We start from the raw sequence: 17978 nt of genomic DNA on the forward strand, positions 1-17978 counted from the left end.
CTGTTGAATAAAGATACAATAAGACACATAAACATGCCAAGGAAATAGTATTTACATAGAGAAGTAATGACCTTTTGTCCATAACCAGTTCGTAGAGGAGGCTGAGGATACACAAAAGTCAGAGTTCCTGCACTTGCACCCAATACATTAACAACTCCAAGCATCCCACCTAAATACACGATGGGAGGGTATGGGCATGTATAACATTTTCTAAGCATTTCTAGTAAGCTCATCACATCTTCAACTTTGATTGGATGCACACCTTCACTCAAAATGCATGAGACAAAGCTTCCAGCTCCAATACAAGAAGCCATCAACAAACTCTGATGGAAAGTACCAGATTTCTTCAGAGACAAAAGTTCACCTATTAGCTCCTTGTAGCCAGCGACTAAATGGTCTACTTCACTCTCACCAATAAGCTCTACTCTCTGGCAAAAGGCCACTACAATGGGAAGTGCAAGACAGGATCCCACAGATAATGGTATCTCAGGATCTTCCCTGTCGCCACAAGGATTACGAATTGCAGCATTCAAACAAGGAATCCATGATATAAACAAGGATTTTATCTTGAGCACAGCATCATGTGCCCCATATCTGTATATTGCACTGATGGAATTTCCTAGACCCAAAATGAGTCCTGCAACACCCCATAAATCTTCCCCCAGGTTTTCATGGTTGTTACTGGATAAGTCAGGACCTATGTATGTATCATTATCGTTAGGATCCAAAGGAAAATATTCCAAGAGGCTCTGCAAAGAATCAGATGAAGAAGGAACATGCTGGCATATCATCAGTGATATAGTCCTAACAATTTTTCCAAGTAAGTTGGCTTCCTTCACCCTGTCAGTTTTTCCTTCCAAGTCAGAATCATCAGAAGCTGTAACCGTGCTAGAGAGATCTTCACAAGTAAAACCTAAGCCAACCCCACAGGCTCCTTTGACAAGAGTATTCTTGCTACCAAGAGCAACCTGAAAGCATCAACAAACAGTAAAGTATTACTGCAGAAGCATGCAATTGTAATTTACACATTGAAATGCACAGAATTCAGAAATACCAAACCTTTATTGCACCACTTTTCATGAGAATCACCTAATGATGATAAAATTCCTCACACAGCTGCATGTGGTGCTAGTGTGTTAAAACAATTTAGGCCATTTTGAAGCACAAGATACATAGTGCATGAGTGGATGGAGTGGATCATATGAAAATAATAAATTGAGAACCGAAGTTAGATAGTTTAGGGACAACTGGACAAGAAATGGAAAGATGCAGCGGGAGCCCAGGACCCTCTCTCTCTCTCTTTCTGACTTGTTGCTGTGCGGAAGATGTCTAGTGGTCACTTTTAGAAATAAAGATGTTTTCTGAAGCCAGGTCTGTGGTACAGAATGCTCACAGCCTTTACTAACTTAATCACCCCCCCCCCCGAGGGGCAAAAGAAAAGTGAATTTTTCCAAATCTTTTTTTTGACACATCACGGTAATCAATTAGGGAAGGCATTTTGGCCATTGTGAAATGAATGGTGCACCCATAGTTGAACCAAGCATAATTAAGGGACCTTCCTGGTTGGTAAGATCTTGATCACAGCATAGATTTTTCAGGGACAGTTCTGTTATTGTGAAAGGACTGGCAGACTAAAAAATGGAGTGCAAACTGTGGCTATACTAATACAATCTACTCATAATAAAGGTATGGGTGATGGGTACAGATGTGTCTAGGAATCAGATCCATTGGAGCACCCCCAGAATTAGGGTATGGGGAATCAGCTAAATGCGGTCGATTATTAACAAGCACAGATCACAAAAAGTACTAAGCTCAAAGGGCTTAAAGCTTATGTGAAGTTAAGTCAGAACAACATGATTTGGCATGCAAGGCTCCACAAATCCATGGAAAAGACGGAGCAACGATGATAGGTACAGTTCCCCCTTCGCATTCATTCTTAGTCCTCCATCACTTTCCATGTCACCACAGGTCCACGGTGACGATGAAAAGCAGCAGCAGTGACCAAGAAAGTTTACGTACTACCCCCCTTTCTTCCTCTCCTTTTACATTCTTCAGGAAAAGGCAGGGCATGCTGCTGAGGTGCCCAGCCTGTCTCTTTAGAAATAACCCCAATGCCCCTCCCATCCCAGCTTCCCCATTGATTGAGCCGCTAGTCCAGGAAAACTAGTGGCATACCCAACCCTCCCCCTACTTGTGTCAAGCTTGTATCAACGCAACAAATTTTTTTTTTTTTGGTGGGGTTGGGGGGGGGGGAGACTACATGGTTCCAGGAGCCAGAGATTAGACCCTCAATTGCCCATCATTACATGGTGATGGATGGAAGAGATATCTTGTGTACTTTAAGAGATACATGGATAACAACCTCCACATCCCACCACTTCTAAAACCTTACTCGGCTATTAGAATATCCATGATTTGAGTGCATCCAAATGCCAAACATTAGGACTCTAGAGTAACATTCCAATTCCTAGACTAGAATTCCATTATACCTTTTGGGAAAACCTAGAAGGGAGGAGGATTCTGTCAGGTTGACAGCTCTTCAAAAAGACATGAATCCTGACAATCCATGAGCCAAGCTTAAAAAGTGGGATGGAAGTTGGAACATTACTTGTGTACCCAAGACACAGACTTTGTTGAGTTTTGAAGAGATGCCACTAAGTACAAAATGTTAAAAGTGTTTTGGTGAATCATATCACAAAGTACATACTTATTTCCAAGGTCTTAAGGATTGGTATCGAGTATCATATTGATCAGGTGATTTTAAGAAACATATTGTATCATATCGAAGATACGCAAGATACACACATAAATGGTCAAGATACGCATAGAAATACACTTTTGGAGCAAAAAACAGCATAAATAAGCAATATATAACATGTATCATGCATAAACCCTAAAATGGAGAACACTATAATATGAGTTAATTGCATTCAATTTAAATTACTAAAAAGGATGAGGTTTCTTCCATGTTGTAATACAACAATGCCACTAAGAGTGTTGGAGTGCTTCAAACTCAGAGCAGGTCATCAGGAATAAGAGTGACTAGGATAACCTTGTGCACCAACCAAACATAGGCACAATATTGACCACAGTCGAAATAGTTATGGTTATTTTTCAGAAAAAGAAATTGAAATAATGTAGGAAACCCCTATGTGGGTGTTCAATTCAGAGCCCAGAAAAGAAACAGAAAAAACCTCCAAAACTCCTAACCCCCCCCAAAAAAAAAACCCACTTGGGGGTTTTAAGAAACGTATCAATGGTATCACATAGTATCGCCCTGTATCAGCCAATACGGTGGGAGACGGTACCTACCCTTTGAAAAAAAAAAAAAGAGATATGTATCTCACTGTAGTGTATCGATATCCACCGACCAATACGTATCAACTGATTCGATATGGTGGGACACTTTAAACCTTGCTTATTTCATCATTGCATCCCCAAGAGGGAGAATCACAATGAGATGTAGAATCCTATCTATAAAATGCATGCACTTAGCGATGCAGTTGCACATGCAAAGCTGGCTGAGATGACCCAGTTTGGAAACCAAGCCAAGAAGAACCAGGTCCAAACCTGGGTTCTGGTCCCATAGGGGAATAAAGGGGTTTATCTATATTTTATTTCCTATTTAGCAGTCAATAGGGATAGGTCAGAATTTGTTTTCTATCTAATATTTTATATATATTAATGTAACCCACCATGGGAGATTAGAGCTGATTTGATTATGAAAAGAAGCCCGAATTGGCCTGTTTCAGCTATGGGGTGAATCTGCCGGTCGGTTGCGCTGCCTTCTCTCTCCTATTTCAGGTCAGTGTCTGTACCATAAGCAAATCCACACACTTTTTTTTATCATATCCATGCATATATTTAGCATATCTTGCATCTCTTGATATGATATGATACAGTACGTCTCTTAAAATCACCCCTCCGATATGACACCTGATACCGATACTTGATCTCTGCCTTGGTACCTATCCATAGGGCGATTCAAGCCATTGAATCTCATTCCTGAACTCCACTTCCACTGGGGGTTATTGTCCTCCAACTGAATCTGAGCCTGTACCTACCGCCAGGTTCAGTTTCAGAAATAAAATTTCACTTTCTTGCTAGTTATTTGGAGTGCTTACTGGATGGGATTACCATATCTTTGTGTGATAGATCTACACCAAAGTTTTCAGACCAATTGGAGTTCACATGAGGCATAACTCACACCTGATAGGAAAATGTTCTATAGTGGGTTTCTGAACACTCGTAAGATTGAGGATGAATTTCGAAAATTACAACTAAAGACAGGATTTTCTGATATTTATTGAAAGGCCTTCTTTCTTGACTTTTATTTCATTTTACCCCTATTCTGAAATTAAATTTCAGATTCATCTTTTCTTCAAAATTGTAATTACCTTTGCATCCCTGGCTCTTTTTATTGCCTAAAAAGGTACTCAACTGTTCCAAAAAAATTACGAAATTGCCACTGAATTATCATATTGGGAATTTAATCAGTTTGGTGCATAGTTGTTAAGGCGTCACCCAGGCACCACCTAGGCATCCAAGCTCTTTTTTGGGTCCAAGGCGACAAAACACCTTGTTGACACTAAACAAGTTTACGTTGAATTATATTTTCTAATTTGTTTTTTGCCGAACATGCTTATAAATTATCCCATGGTTTGTTTATTATATGTTGGTTTGTATATAATGGTCATTACTAACATTATTATATCATATTGCATTGATATGGCTTCCATGTTGCATATAAGCATAACTATATAAAGTTCTCACTGATATCTTACATAACATATACATGTAAAAATATGCTTGTTGGGCCATAGCAACCTGATTAGGGTTGTTTTGGAACCCAGAGTTGCATTCCTTAGGCGGTCATACTTCCTTTACCTAAACGAGAACTTAATTTAGCAGTTCTTTCCAATAGGCATGAATGCCTCCAACAAACCATTTCCAAGGATTTTACATAGAGAATTGCTGCAGAACTCTATGTACCTCAAGAAGTCCAGCAATGATCTGAAATTTTGGCTTGCGATCAGTTGCATGTAAAAAACGAGAGACCAAACCTAGCGCAATTGCAGCAGACCATTGCCTGTATTCATGTTCATATTGAAACAACCACTTCAGTAGGAATTTTGATGCAGTTGCTGTTATTGCATGAGCAGATGGAGGCAAAACCTGGAAATAACAAAAGGAATTAATTAATTGAGAGCATCAAGAAGCAGCAGATGGCAAGCTCTAAATGAAAAGTAGTAGTAGCTGTTGTTGCAAGTGAAGAACATGATGACATCTGAGAAGGTATGCACTTCCAACATTCATAATAAGCAGCATACAGAAGAGCTGGGACCCATGTTTGGATCACTAGCCAAAAAAAAAAAGACCCCCCACGTTAAATATCAGCCTGACAGAGTTACTATATTAACCCTGTAATCAATAATTATAACTTTGGACATTCAACACTTATTTCCGATTGTCAAGACAATATTACATACATCCTGAGAGATCTCTAAGACGAAAAATCTCATAGATGTGCACAATCCCATGGACCCACATTAATGGGCTGAGTCAAATTCTTACTACCGGATGCAAAAGCACTGATGTAAAAATTTGGAGTTCGAACCAAGTTCTACCCAGATCTGACCTGTTTTACAGTCCAGAATGCAACAACTTCAGTGACCAAAATAAAGTAGTTTCACTTGCAAACCCAATGGAGAGGGGAGAAAAATCAAGCAGTGTCTAGTGGGTGTTGGATCATGAAGCATTGAAACCTACACAATTTAGAAATTTTTCTGGGATCAGCTCTACCGGCAGCCTTTCTCATGGGGAACTAAATCTCTGTCAATAATGACCCAAATCTCCATGTTGTCTCAGTTTCAGGCCTGGCTGAAACAAAACCCAGGGTAGAAACCTCGAAATGCGATCTGGCACGTCTCAGTTTCGGGCCTGGCTCTCGATCCTTGGAATTTCTAATAGTGAATTTATAGTGCAGTAAAGACAGAAATCCACGCACAAACTTGCTTCCACCACTTCATAGCCAATAACATCTAGAACCTAGTAAGTCCAAAACTTTAATATGTTCCACTATAATTTTAGTTATTAAGATACTATTCTATTGAAAAAAGGTAAATGTTTTATAACCTAGCCAGCAAACATGCAGCTGTCAGTTGTCACAGATTCGTCTCTTGGCTTGTTTTCACATGTCAAGACTTGAAGGAAGATTGTATTGATGTTTCATGAGGTTACAACGTTACATATATAATGACATAGTACATTCAACACTACCTTCTCAGCGAACAAATGTAACAATAAGTCACCCCACATTTGAAAAAAAAATAACAGAAAAGAAGGGCAAGAGAGAATGAGAGGAAATAAGTTGACCTAGTTCCAATAATTAAAAGAAAATAAAAAAGTGTGATATATTCCAATCCTTTCCATTTCATGCCAGGACTAAAAGGAGGAGTTTCTTCTCCGTTTCCACGAAATAGATAAGCATACTATCTACTTCAAAACATGTATTTGAAAGTCCTTTCTGCAGGAAATTGTAAAGAAAGTTCCCCACCCCCTAATAATTTGAGGTAGTAGATTTAGATTTTGAAAGCTCGAAAAAGGATATTATGTTTCAGATACCAGATAACAGGATCGATCTATACCAAAATCCAAGGAAATAGGGGATCTCCTGGTTCTGTATGGTAAGAAGGACGAGATAGGTGCAATACCTTACTCCGATCCAGCAAGGAGACTAACACTAAGATAAGTGCGATACCTTACTTAGAACTAAATCGTGCTGAATTAAAATAAACAAGTAAATAAAGAACAAGACCATGAACTTAAAATAAAAGATAAAAGGATATGAAATTGCATAAAATTAAAAGCTGCTTAACCAGATCTATTTCTTAGAATCAAGAGGCACGACTGTAGGCTTTGATCTAAGGATAGAACAAGAAGCAAGCTATATGCAAGATGAGATGCAGAAAATAATGATATAATTTGAAAATTAAAGTAAACTTTGCATATAATATTTGGAGATCTTTGATACAAGGCTTTGGGTAGGTTTGGGTTGGAAGGTTTGAGAAGAAGAAGAAGGATGTGTTGATCTAAAAGAGGCCTTTGGAGTTTGCTGGTGCTAACCTTTGAGGGCGATCGGACTTGTAGAGACGATCAGAACCTGGTTGTTTGAGGACCGGCGAAGAACTTCGGGATTCCGGCGGAGTTTGGATGTCTTGCAAAACTTCAGAAGATAATGGCTCTCTGGGAGCTTCTCTCTCTTAATTCTAAGTTGGAATTACAAGTTTTTGTTACAAGTGGTTTGGGTAATGGGGTAGTGCTCCTTTTATAATGTAAGAAAACACATTTGAATTACATTTGAGTTTTCGGTGCATTTGGGTTTCATTTGGCACTGTTGGAAATTACAATTTGAACAGTACATAATTTCATAACATTTGGTACTGTGTACTTGAATTTGGGATACTGTTTGCAGCATTGTAGGCGCCGAAAGTTGGAGTTGTTCTTGTTCTTTGATTTGGAATCTTCTATGATCGCACCACGGCATTCCACGTGTCAGGGACACTGTTCTCCTTATTGGTTTGATCAAGGGTATTTGTACCATATTTGTCTGAGCCTGGTATTGGCCAGACTGTCCTTTAACTTGGGACAGTAATAGTACCTCCTTTCCTTAGTAGGTCGTCCAAGGTTATTTGACTAGGTGAATTTTACGACTGCACCGGTCGGCTAGTTTAGAACCGTCCTAGCAGACGTTGATGACCAAATCATGGTTTGGTCGAAGAGGACTTTGATTTTGTGGCCTGACGAGATCTTCGGGAGGTTACTTCTTTGAATTTGCTTGAGGAAGATGCCTTGGAGCTGGCGGGCTCATAGTCAGGATCATCTTCATATGGATCTTGGCCATAGCATTGGGCTGGCATAGATCCTTTGATAGACCCTAGACTGTAGGCACCATCGCTAGAGCCTTCATCTTCGTCTGAGTTGGAACCGAGCTCAGCTAACCCGGCCAGAAGGGCTTCTTTCTCACTTTTGATGCTTGATTTGGATGAGCTTGGAAGGGTCGGAACTGGTTTGAGACCCGTAAGACTTTTGATGAGTGCAGTTTTTTCACATTTGGAGACATCACAGTTGTCCCACCATTTGACATTGAAGATCAGGCAAAGGACTGGGGCGGCCCAGTCAAAAGTCTGGAAATCATATATTTGGTATTCCCAGTAAAGTATCCATGCCAAGCGGCAATGGAGAAAGAACCAGAGAAGGTCAGATTGGTGTGGTTGCGGGGTCGAATTTTGGCAAAATATTTTAAATGAATTTTGTATTTGAGGTGGAAGGATATCAATCATAGGACCATATTGATCCCACCACTTAGGGAACCAGAGGGGTGTTTGGTTATTAAATCTGTATTCAAAACAGAAAAACCAAGAGTGGCGGTGTATTCTGTTTTGGAAACAGAAGGCTTTGTACCAGATTTCCTGGTAATCACAGTAGGTATAAGTTTGAGGATTAAAGGTCACTGGAAAATTTCTTGTGGTGAGGGGGTGACCACCCCAATCTTGAAGGGTGAGGATTTTGCAGATGGGCACCGTTGTGTGGGTAACCAAAGTTTGATCCTTTCTGTCATAGTTGAGTTTGAATCTGACAGAGTCAGTGTCTACGAGGATAAACTCATAGAATTCTTGATTTTTTGCAGCAGAAGCCGAATGATGGTGCCATCCTTGAAAGAAAACATTTTGAGCTATTTTGACAGGAGAATCTGTCATTTTGAAAAGAGGTTCTTCAATGGTGAAGAGATTTTCTTTGTAGGGTTTTTCATGATATTGGCTTTTGTGTATAGGACCTTGGGAAGTTTGGAGAGGTTTGGCTTGTGTAGTTTGGAGGCTGGAGCTTGGCCTCTTTGTGGTTTGGAGGGGACCTGCTGTAGAGGATAAAACTACAGCATGGGAGTAAGGTTTATTTGAGGAGGCCAATTGGGACTGGCTCCTAGTGACTATTTGGTTTGATGGTGCTGCAGAGGCGCCATAACTGGATTTGGTCTTGATAAGGGAAATTGAGGAGGTGGACTCCTTAGGGGGAGCCATCCTGAGGAGATTGATTTGTGGAATTTGGCCCTGTACGAATTCATGGGTAAGAAAGTCAGGGACAGAGTTTGATTCTCCTTTAATATATTCGATTTCAAATTCAAAAATTGAAAGTAAAGCTTGCCATCTGGCAAAAATTTGTTTTGATGCAAGATTTGAAACATCATTTTGTAAAACATATTTAGCTGCGCTACAATCAACACGAATTAAAAATGGTATATTCAATAATACATTTTGAAATTTTTGTATGCAGAGAACAATTGATAAATTTTCCTTTTTGATAGTACTGTAATTCTTTTGAGCAGAATTCCAGATACCAGAAGTAAATTGGACTAATTGTTCTTTGTTATCATTGGGAAGTCTCTGTTGAGAATTCCTCCGTACCCAATATCTGAGGCGTCGGTTTCAATAATTTTAAAAGCCTCAGGGTTAGGGATAAATAAACAGGGAATTTCCTTGACTAATTTTTTGATAGTTTGGACTGTCGTAGTTTGGGCTGAAGACCAGGGGGTTGGTTTCTTTTTAAGCCGAAGGTATAAAGATTCGGCAATCTTACTAATTTGAGGAAGAAAATCACGAACGTAATTTAAACTTCCTAAGAACCTTTGTAATTGGGTTTTATCAAGAATTTGATCAGGGAATTTCTCACCAAAAGTGATGGCACGCTCGATAGGGGTAAGGGTACCCTTTTCAATAAGATGGCCAAGAAATCTAACTTTGGTAAGAAAGAATTTCATTTTTCGTTTAGATAATACAAGACCATTTGATTTAATAATTTGGTAGAATGTTCTTAAATGTTTGAAGTGTTGCTCAACTGAATTTGAAAAGACAAGGACATCGTCAATATAGACAAAAGTGAATTGTCCATAAGAATTGAAAATGTCATTCATAATCTTTTGAAATTCACTGAGAGCATTCTTGAGACCAAATGGCATGACATTCCATTCATATAGGCCGAAGGGGGTTGTAAAGGCAGTTTTGTATCGGCCTTTTTCATGAATCTGGATTTGTCAAAAATCAGATTTCATATCGAATTTTGAAAAAAATTTTGCTTGGTAAATCATTTGTAAAAGATCATTTTGATTTGGGATAGGGTATCTTACCCACTGAAGGGCATCATTTAGAGGTTTGTAGTTAACAACTAAGCTGGGAGTTCTTCGTTCGATTTCGGCAGTCTTATTGACATAAAAGGCTGTACAACTCCAGGGAGAAGTACTAAGTTTTTTGGCCAAGAGGTCATTAATCTCTTCTTTGCATGTTTCTAAAAGTGTTTGGTTCATTTGTGCTGGTCTAGCTTTGGTTGGTATTTGGAGGTCTGAAAATCCAGAAGCATAAGGGAGAGAAACCATATGTTGCTTACGATGCCAGAAGGCATCAAGGACATCAGAGCAGAGGTTGAACTCAAATTTGGACTTAATCTGAATAATTTGGTGAATGGTTTTGGGATTTTTAAGTTGTTCAGAGATCCGTTGATGAAGAAGTTCTGTTTTAAGAAAATTTATTTGTTTAAGTTTGTTGAGACTTTGGTTTGTAGGTGTTTGGGTTTGCAAAAATGGGAAGACAATTTTTTGACCTTGGAATTTTGTTGTGATACCATCCTGGGTAATTTTGAAAGGCTTTATTTTTTCCAGAAATGTTGGCCAAGAATTATGGTTTGGTCAAGATCTTTTGCAAGAATGAACGTTTGAGGAAGGCAGAAACCTTTGTTACAAACATGGGTATTTGAGAGTTTGTATTGGACATTCAACCCAGATCCATTAGCCGTGTTGAGGCGTTGGGTCGTTCGTTCATAGAACTGGGTTGGAATGGCACCTTTGTTGATACAATTAGCATTTGCTCCTGAATCAACTAGGGCAATAGCAGAAAATTTGAATGAAGCATTAATAATCAAGGTTATGTGGACATACCAATTTTGACAGGTAATAGTAGACACAAAACCAGGGATAACAGGATTAGGCTCAGCTTGTCCTTAGTTTGCAAAAGGATTTGTTAATGGTTCATTGTTTGAAGTTGAGGCTTGTTGATTTTGTCGATTGAGGAAGGATAATTGTTGTTTGATATGTTTGATTTCATACTGCATAGATGCAGTGGTAGTTTTAAGGGTTTTGATCCGACTGGAATGATCGGGTATATACGGTTTTGATATTTTTTCGAACTTTTGCATAATTTGTTGAAGATTGTAAGGTTAAGGAGTATTTTGTGAGAAAACATTTTGTTTGAGATGTTCAATACAGGCCTTCTTTTGTTCTGGGTCTGTCAAATTATCGATATAATCAAAAATATTTGAATTGGGTGATGCACGAAGCATCCGGACAGATTTGGGAGCACAATCCTCACAGCTTAAACCAATAATACAAGAATCGCAAGCACAGGCTTGAAAATTCTCATTATTAGATGAACTGGAACTAGTATGCTCAGAGGCTTGAATTTGATTAAGTTTGTAGTTTTCTTCATCAGAAGATGAAGAAGACGTTTCTTGAAAAAGAGCAAGGATTTGGGTTTTATCTTGCTCAGAAATTTGTAAGGAATTAATTCGTTTGGAAACTTTACAATACTTAGCAATGTGGCCAGGTTTACCACATCTAAAGCATCCTTGAGAATCAGGGTTTTGTTTGAATTCCTTTTGATTTTTAGGTGCCTTGAAAGGCTTCCTGTATTTATTATATTTTGGCTTTGAAGATGATTTTTGGTAAAACTCTGGGGTTGTAAAGGGTTTGCGAGAGACATTTTTTTTTATTTATAAAAATTTTTGTAATATTTTCTTGAAGATTTATGTTTATGTTTGGTAGGTGGTTTAAGGGGAGCAAAGCCAAATTGCTCACAAAAACCTCCTAATTCTTTTTTGTAAAATTTATTTTCCTTATTAATTTGTTTTCTTAACCTAATATCTATGCAAAGGGCTAAACCTTCTTCATGAATTAAGTTAATTATTTGGCCATAAGTCATTTGATCGTATGGGATAATCCCATCATTTTCTTTTCTGAGTCTTTGTTTAATTTTCTCAGAAAAAGGATTGGAAGACCTGTAAGAAACTTTTCTTTCCAACAGGGAAGATTAGCATCAGGTCTAGTAAGGACTTTGGTCAAGAAGGTGTCTTTGTACCATTTGAAATCATGAAGTTTTTTGCATCTAAGGTTTGATAACTGCTCAGCAGTTCTATCTTTGAGACGAGAAGGATTACCTAAGAAATAATTTGCTATGCTGAAAATAAGAGTATTAACAGCATCTTCAATGGGTTCCCCTAAGTGGTTGAGCAAGGGTGTTCCATCAGAAGGAGTTTGAATTGCAGTTAAAATTTTTGTTTTTTAATCGTCAGTCAGGACATAATCCCACCAACCTTTGAGTTGGACAGTAAAGCCGGAAATAAGTAAAGTAGCAACTGCACTATCTTCAGTATTCTGAATACGGTGTGCATTGCTGACCATAGTCATTTCCTGTAATTTGTTCATGAGATTATGTTCGGACAGACCATCTATGTTCCACTCATAGATGATGCCACTTTGATAAGAAGCTTGAGCGGGTTTTCCTCTTGCTTCAATTTGAAGGTCTGGGAAAGTTGGGTTTTGTGTGGAACTTTGACCAATTTGATTAATTTGAGGGAAAACATCGGACTCAGAATCAGAAGATGAATCCGAAGAATATCCTTCAAGGGTGAGAATACCACCATTACGAATGGCAGATTCAACGGTTGGTTGGCTTTGGACTGGTGTTTGAGGGGCTTCTAAAGAAGTAAGCTGATGATTAATTTGACAAGAATATAAGATTTGTTGAGTAACTTTTGTTGTTGTCTTGGAATATTATATGGTTTGAATAAAGGGGTTGAGGAAGGAACCGAAGCTGGAGTCATAGGTGACGATGCTAGCGGTTTAGGTTGGACTAGGTTTTCAACTCGTGAAAGTTGATTACCTATGGTTTGAATGCTTAAATTTGTAAAATTTAATTGTTCAATTTATTTTCTGTTTGGGTCTTCTTGATCAATGACTTTGAGTGGTGATGCAATAATTTCTGCATCTTTATAAGCATATTTGATGCTTTCCACCGGAGGATGGATAGCAGTAGTGGTTGGACCGTCCTGAAGGGTCCAAGATTTGTGAGAAGAGGTTTGAGTACATATTTGATTATGCCAAGGGTAATCTATGTTATTGTCTTGGGCATAAATATCAAAATATGTAAAAAAGAAAACATTTGTTTTAAGATTTGTCATGAAGTTATATCAATTTGTTCTAATTTGGGCTTGTTGGTCAAGATTAAAAGTTTTGAAAAACCAATCACGTTTTTCTTTGTGTTTTGGTGATTCAAAATCATTTCTAAGAAAAGGTTTGTCAATTTGGTATTCCTGATCATCCTGAATCATGTAGACTCCAGAGCTTTGCTCGGGTGGAGCAACATCAGAAGGAGTCGGGGATTGGGATTGATTTTGATTAGTTTGTTGTTGTTCAGAGTGGGTTGGTTCAGATACAGATGATGAAACATTATAGGTACCATGGACAATATTTTGGGTTTGGTAAAGCCCAGAGAGATTTGAATAATGAGGTGGAGTCCTAAGAGGAGGAATCCAATCATTAATAGGTACTCTGGTTGTTACGTCTTTCTGGGAGGAAGACGAAACATCAGAACACGATCTTCTGGAGGTTTGGTAGACAGGAGGAGGAGGCCTTCTGTCGAACCGAATGGAAACTAAACCATCCAAGTCTTGGGTGATAGACTGAATATTGGTATTTGAAATTTGAGGTGGAATGGTAGTAGTTTGCATTTGCCATTCCTCAGGAAAAGAGATGTCTTTCCACTGAACAAGTTTGGGATAAACAATTTGACCGTGCATACAATCAGTTTCAAGGTAAAGGGTTTGGCCTTTAGGAGAAGTCCGAAGGGCACGAGGTCGAACAGTTTTTATAGCTTTGTATTTGATTCGATGGATGATGGAAATAGGAATGGATCCATGCATCAATTTGTATCCATGGGTTTTGAGGTTGATTTTGAAAGAATGACGAATATTTGGGTCCTCAAGGGCTACAGACATGTTTGGGTAAACATTGAAGTGTACTGGTCCATAGCAAAGGCTGGCTTCAATGGCTCCTAAAAGGGAATCATTGAATTCAAGAAACCTTTGGTCACGAAGGGCTGACAGCAAAGATGTGTTGAGTCCTTCACGGTGAAGGGGTTTGATGGCCACTTGAACGAGGCCGATATGGACATAATTAAATTTGTTTTTAGTATATAGTCCTTGTAAAGAGTTTGGATCGAAAAGTGTGATCTCTTTTGTTTCTGGAGTAAAGTTAATGGTTAGTTCAACAGTTTTGATGGTCTCCCAAGAAGTCCAATCTCTGTCGTAAATTTCTTTGCGGGATACTTTGGGCATATCCCATCTTTGAAGTTGACGGTTGAGATTTGTGGTCTGTTCATCATTAATTTGTTCATCATAACGGAGCACATTAGAACTTGTGCTCGCCTCACTTGCCGATCTCATCGACATGGAGCGGGATAGACGATTCATTATTTGAGATAACTTAAGATTGGGGTAATCTCCTAGATCTAAGTTTTAAGATGGTATTTCCAACATAACTTGGGCACAAACGTGGTCTTACACTCATCTGCCACTCCTCCCAAGAGTCCAAAGGCATATACCACGTCAAAAAACTAAGAAATAAAATGATTACTCAAAAGAAAAGAAATCTACAAATAAAATAAACCGAATCCACCACTACCATGGCTCTGATACCAGATAACAGGATCGATCTTCAAATATCGTATGAACCATCATTGCTAGTTATCGGAAAAACTCCAGTAAGTCTGGCTGTGGATGCAAATTTACCAGCCTAGCCTGACCCTCATTTGGAGGGTAAGGGTAGAAGGTCTATACTATTTAACCTGAACAGGGAGGGTATCGGTTAGTGTTTTATAATGTTAAGCTAAAAGGGTAGGGTACAGGTAAGTGCGTTCTACATTCCCTGTTTGCCTGTTTACCCATCTTAAAATTAAAATATATATATTTATATATTGTTAAAGTTGTAGACTTGTAGTGATAGTGCTGCTAAGTAACCATGGTGAAAGTTAACTATTTATGGTGGTATTTATTACATATGGTGTTGTTTAAGTTATCAAATTAAGTAGTCTACCAGGAGGTCTTTACCGTCTTTCCATCATTTTAGTTTTTATTAATCTATGCCCCTAACATATATTACTTTCCTAGGTTCATGGTAGATAGATATAATGAGCTAGGTTTTCCCTAGTTCTCTTGATGGAGTAGCCTTAGGGAGAAGATGGGAAAATCACCCAAGAGGGGGAAGGGATCACACACCACGCACGAATCCACTAATTCTAAAATTTAAATTCACTCTAAAAATCAAACATTGAGTTATGCAAGTATATAAAGGGAAAATAAAAAAAAATTACTCCTACTTAGACTCTAATACTGAAATAAACTACTACTTAGACTCCAAACAGAAACCTACTTCTCTACCTCCTACGTATCCTACTCAAAGACAAATAAAAGACATAATGTAAAATTAACTACTACCAGCCCTTGTTGGACCAAAAACTTGGGTTGGCATCTTCTTGGTCCTTGGCTTCCACAGCACTCGACGTGCAATTGTATCTACATCATCTCTCTCCTTTTAAAAAGAACTTAACTCCGTCGAGTTTGGATGATATCCAAGAATGCCGTCAGAGTCAATGCGCTTGATGAAAAAAGTACCAACTGTCTTATTGAGCTTAGAGGGTGAAGATCCTTTACTGGAAGGAACTTCATCTCGAGGCCACCATGATTAAAACTGTATGTATTCTCATATCTACAGTGCTTGGCTTTCTTATCGAACAACCATGGGCGCCCCAGAAGAATGTGACAGACTTTCAAAGGGAGAACATCACATTGAACCTGATTGATCAGTCCACTAATGGAATACGTGAGCAAACACTTTTCATGAATTTTCATGTTATTGTTGTTCACCCATCTAACCTTGTAGGGATTCGGATGAGGCTCAGTTTTTAGACCCAACTTGCGAATAGCATCTTCAACAATAACATTGGTACAACTACCGGGGTCAATCATCATATTACACAAACTATCATTGCATAGCACCCTGGTTTGAAAGATACTGTTATGGCGCCAATCATCCTCCTTAGGAATATTTTGTGTAGTCAAAAGAGGACATATCACATAGAACGGTCGAGGCTCACCATCACTATCACCATCATTAATCTCATTAGGATCATGATCGCATTCAGCCACCAGATTTACTGTTCCTGTTTTCATTTGCTCTTCAAGTGCATAGGGTATAAAATTGTCCTTGTCGATGTATGCTAATAACAGGTTAAGACATTGATTAGCTCTATGCCCGTACCCCTTGCATGAGAAACATTAAATAGCCTCCTTTGAAAATACTAAGTTCCTGTCATAACCACGCTGAGGTGAGGAGTATGGCTGATTAGGTCGTGAAGATGACATGTCTGAATCACGACGAGGTGGAAAATATGGTTGGTTGGGTCGTGAAGATGCCATAGATGAAGCACTAGCCTGTGGTCTGCTGATTGACTTTTTCCATGGAGATGACTGTGGCTGAATAGAACTAGGACCCCTAGGAAAAGCATCTGTAAATAGCTCCGATTGTATGGACGTTTCAAACTCTCCTCAACCTGATGTGCTACCTAGACAGTATCTTCCATTGTAGGCAGTCGGCTAAAGGCAAGGGCAGCACTAAGTTGAGGGTGCAAACCATTACAGAATTGTGCCACCAATGCTCCTTCATCCCACTCAAAATCTAAACGAATAGCCAAATAATAGAACCTAACAACATATTCTTCCACGACCAAATTCTCTTGTTTCAACTGTGCAAACCTAAGATGCATACGTTGCTTGTAATCAAAAGGCAAGAATCTCCGGTTCATGACTTCCTGCATTTCAACCCAAGTAGTAACTAAACCAATGCCTCGGGTTCGGTTTTGTTGTTCTTGCTTGATCCACCAGATTCGGGCCGTGCCTTTCAGTTTAGCCTCTGCAAATAGGATCTTTCGGGCCTCGGTCAACCCGTACCATCTAAAGAATGTCTCCAAGTTATGAATCCAGTCAAGGTACAGTTCTGGATTATTATCTCCATAAAAATCAAGGACATCCAATCTTGCTGCTCTTTCTGCTCCATCATCATATCTACAAGTTCCATATGGTGGTAAAGGTGGTGGTGGTGGTGGTGTATGATGTGGTGGTGGATCCTGTGGAATGGTGTTGGAAGAATCCCCAGATTGAATGGGACTCTTTCTTTTATCTGCTGCCACCAAACGATCAATAGAAGCGCATGGATTCCATCATTGTCATAATAGCTTCAATTTCTGCATCATTTTCTCCCTTATAGGAGTTTAGCTGTTGAACTTCACTATTGGCTACCACGGTAGAGATGGGTAAGATCACACTTGAATATGATGGTAAAATAGTAAATAGATGGGGAACTTAAAAGGAGAATGGCAGAATGGTAATTATTTCACCTTTTTTTTTAAGGGTTACAGTATTGGAAGGAAAGTGGATCAAGTGAGTGGCAATATCGTAATTAGGAGACTAATTAGAAGGATAAAGTAACACCACGTGTGTTAAGGGCAAGCTATGAACTAAACCTCTTATATGGACCAAAAGGAAACAAAAATATAGAGAAGGGCAGATTGGGAAACGGAAATAAATTAAAGAAAGAAAATCAACTCAATTGAAGAGTCGTGCTTGGGAGGGTTACTGAATACCGACGGAAGGGTTTTTCTTCCTGTTGCTTTCGTGGAGTGGAAACCAACGAAAGACTCGAGGGGAACCAGGTAGGTCACCGCCTCTCTCTTCTCGTCTTTCTCCTCCGTTCTTGTTTCCTTTTCTTCTTCTCTTCTGTTCTTCTTTCTTTTCTGTCTTCTGCGCTTTTTTTTTTTTTTTTT

At 38.9% G+C, this 17978-nt stretch overlaps 1 protein-coding gene across 1 annotated transcript in view; it reads right to left on the reverse strand.

The window, feature by feature from the left end:
• The window catches only part of LOC122075293 (protein RST1-like), a 31355-nt gene that overhangs the window by 12675 nt on the left and 702 nt on the right, over window positions 1-17978 (reverse strand). Inside the window, exons 2-9 of the mRNA XM_042640263.1 lie at window positions 16033-16376; window positions 13350-14472; window positions 12415-12798; window positions 12180-12258; window positions 11310-11416; window positions 10792-10925; window positions 4993-5184; window positions 72-968 (exon numbers count right to left, since the gene is read on the reverse strand). Of these exons, the coding sequence (XP_042496197.1) occupies window positions 72-968; window positions 4993-5184; window positions 10792-10925; window positions 11310-11416; window positions 12180-12258; window positions 12415-12798; window positions 13350-14472; window positions 16033-16376 (3260 nt within the window). The remainder of the gene's footprint in view (window positions 1-71; window positions 969-4992; window positions 5185-10791; window positions 10926-11309; window positions 11417-12179; window positions 12259-12414; window positions 12799-13349; window positions 14473-16032; window positions 16377-17978) is intronic.

Source organism: Macadamia integrifolia, chromosome 4 (assembly GCF_013358625.1).
Source record: "Macadamia integrifolia cultivar HAES 741 chromosome 4, SCU_Mint_v3, whole genome shotgun sequence".
In the NCBI taxonomy this organism is placed as follows: Eukaryota; Viridiplantae; Streptophyta; class Magnoliopsida; order Proteales; family Proteaceae; genus Macadamia; species Macadamia integrifolia.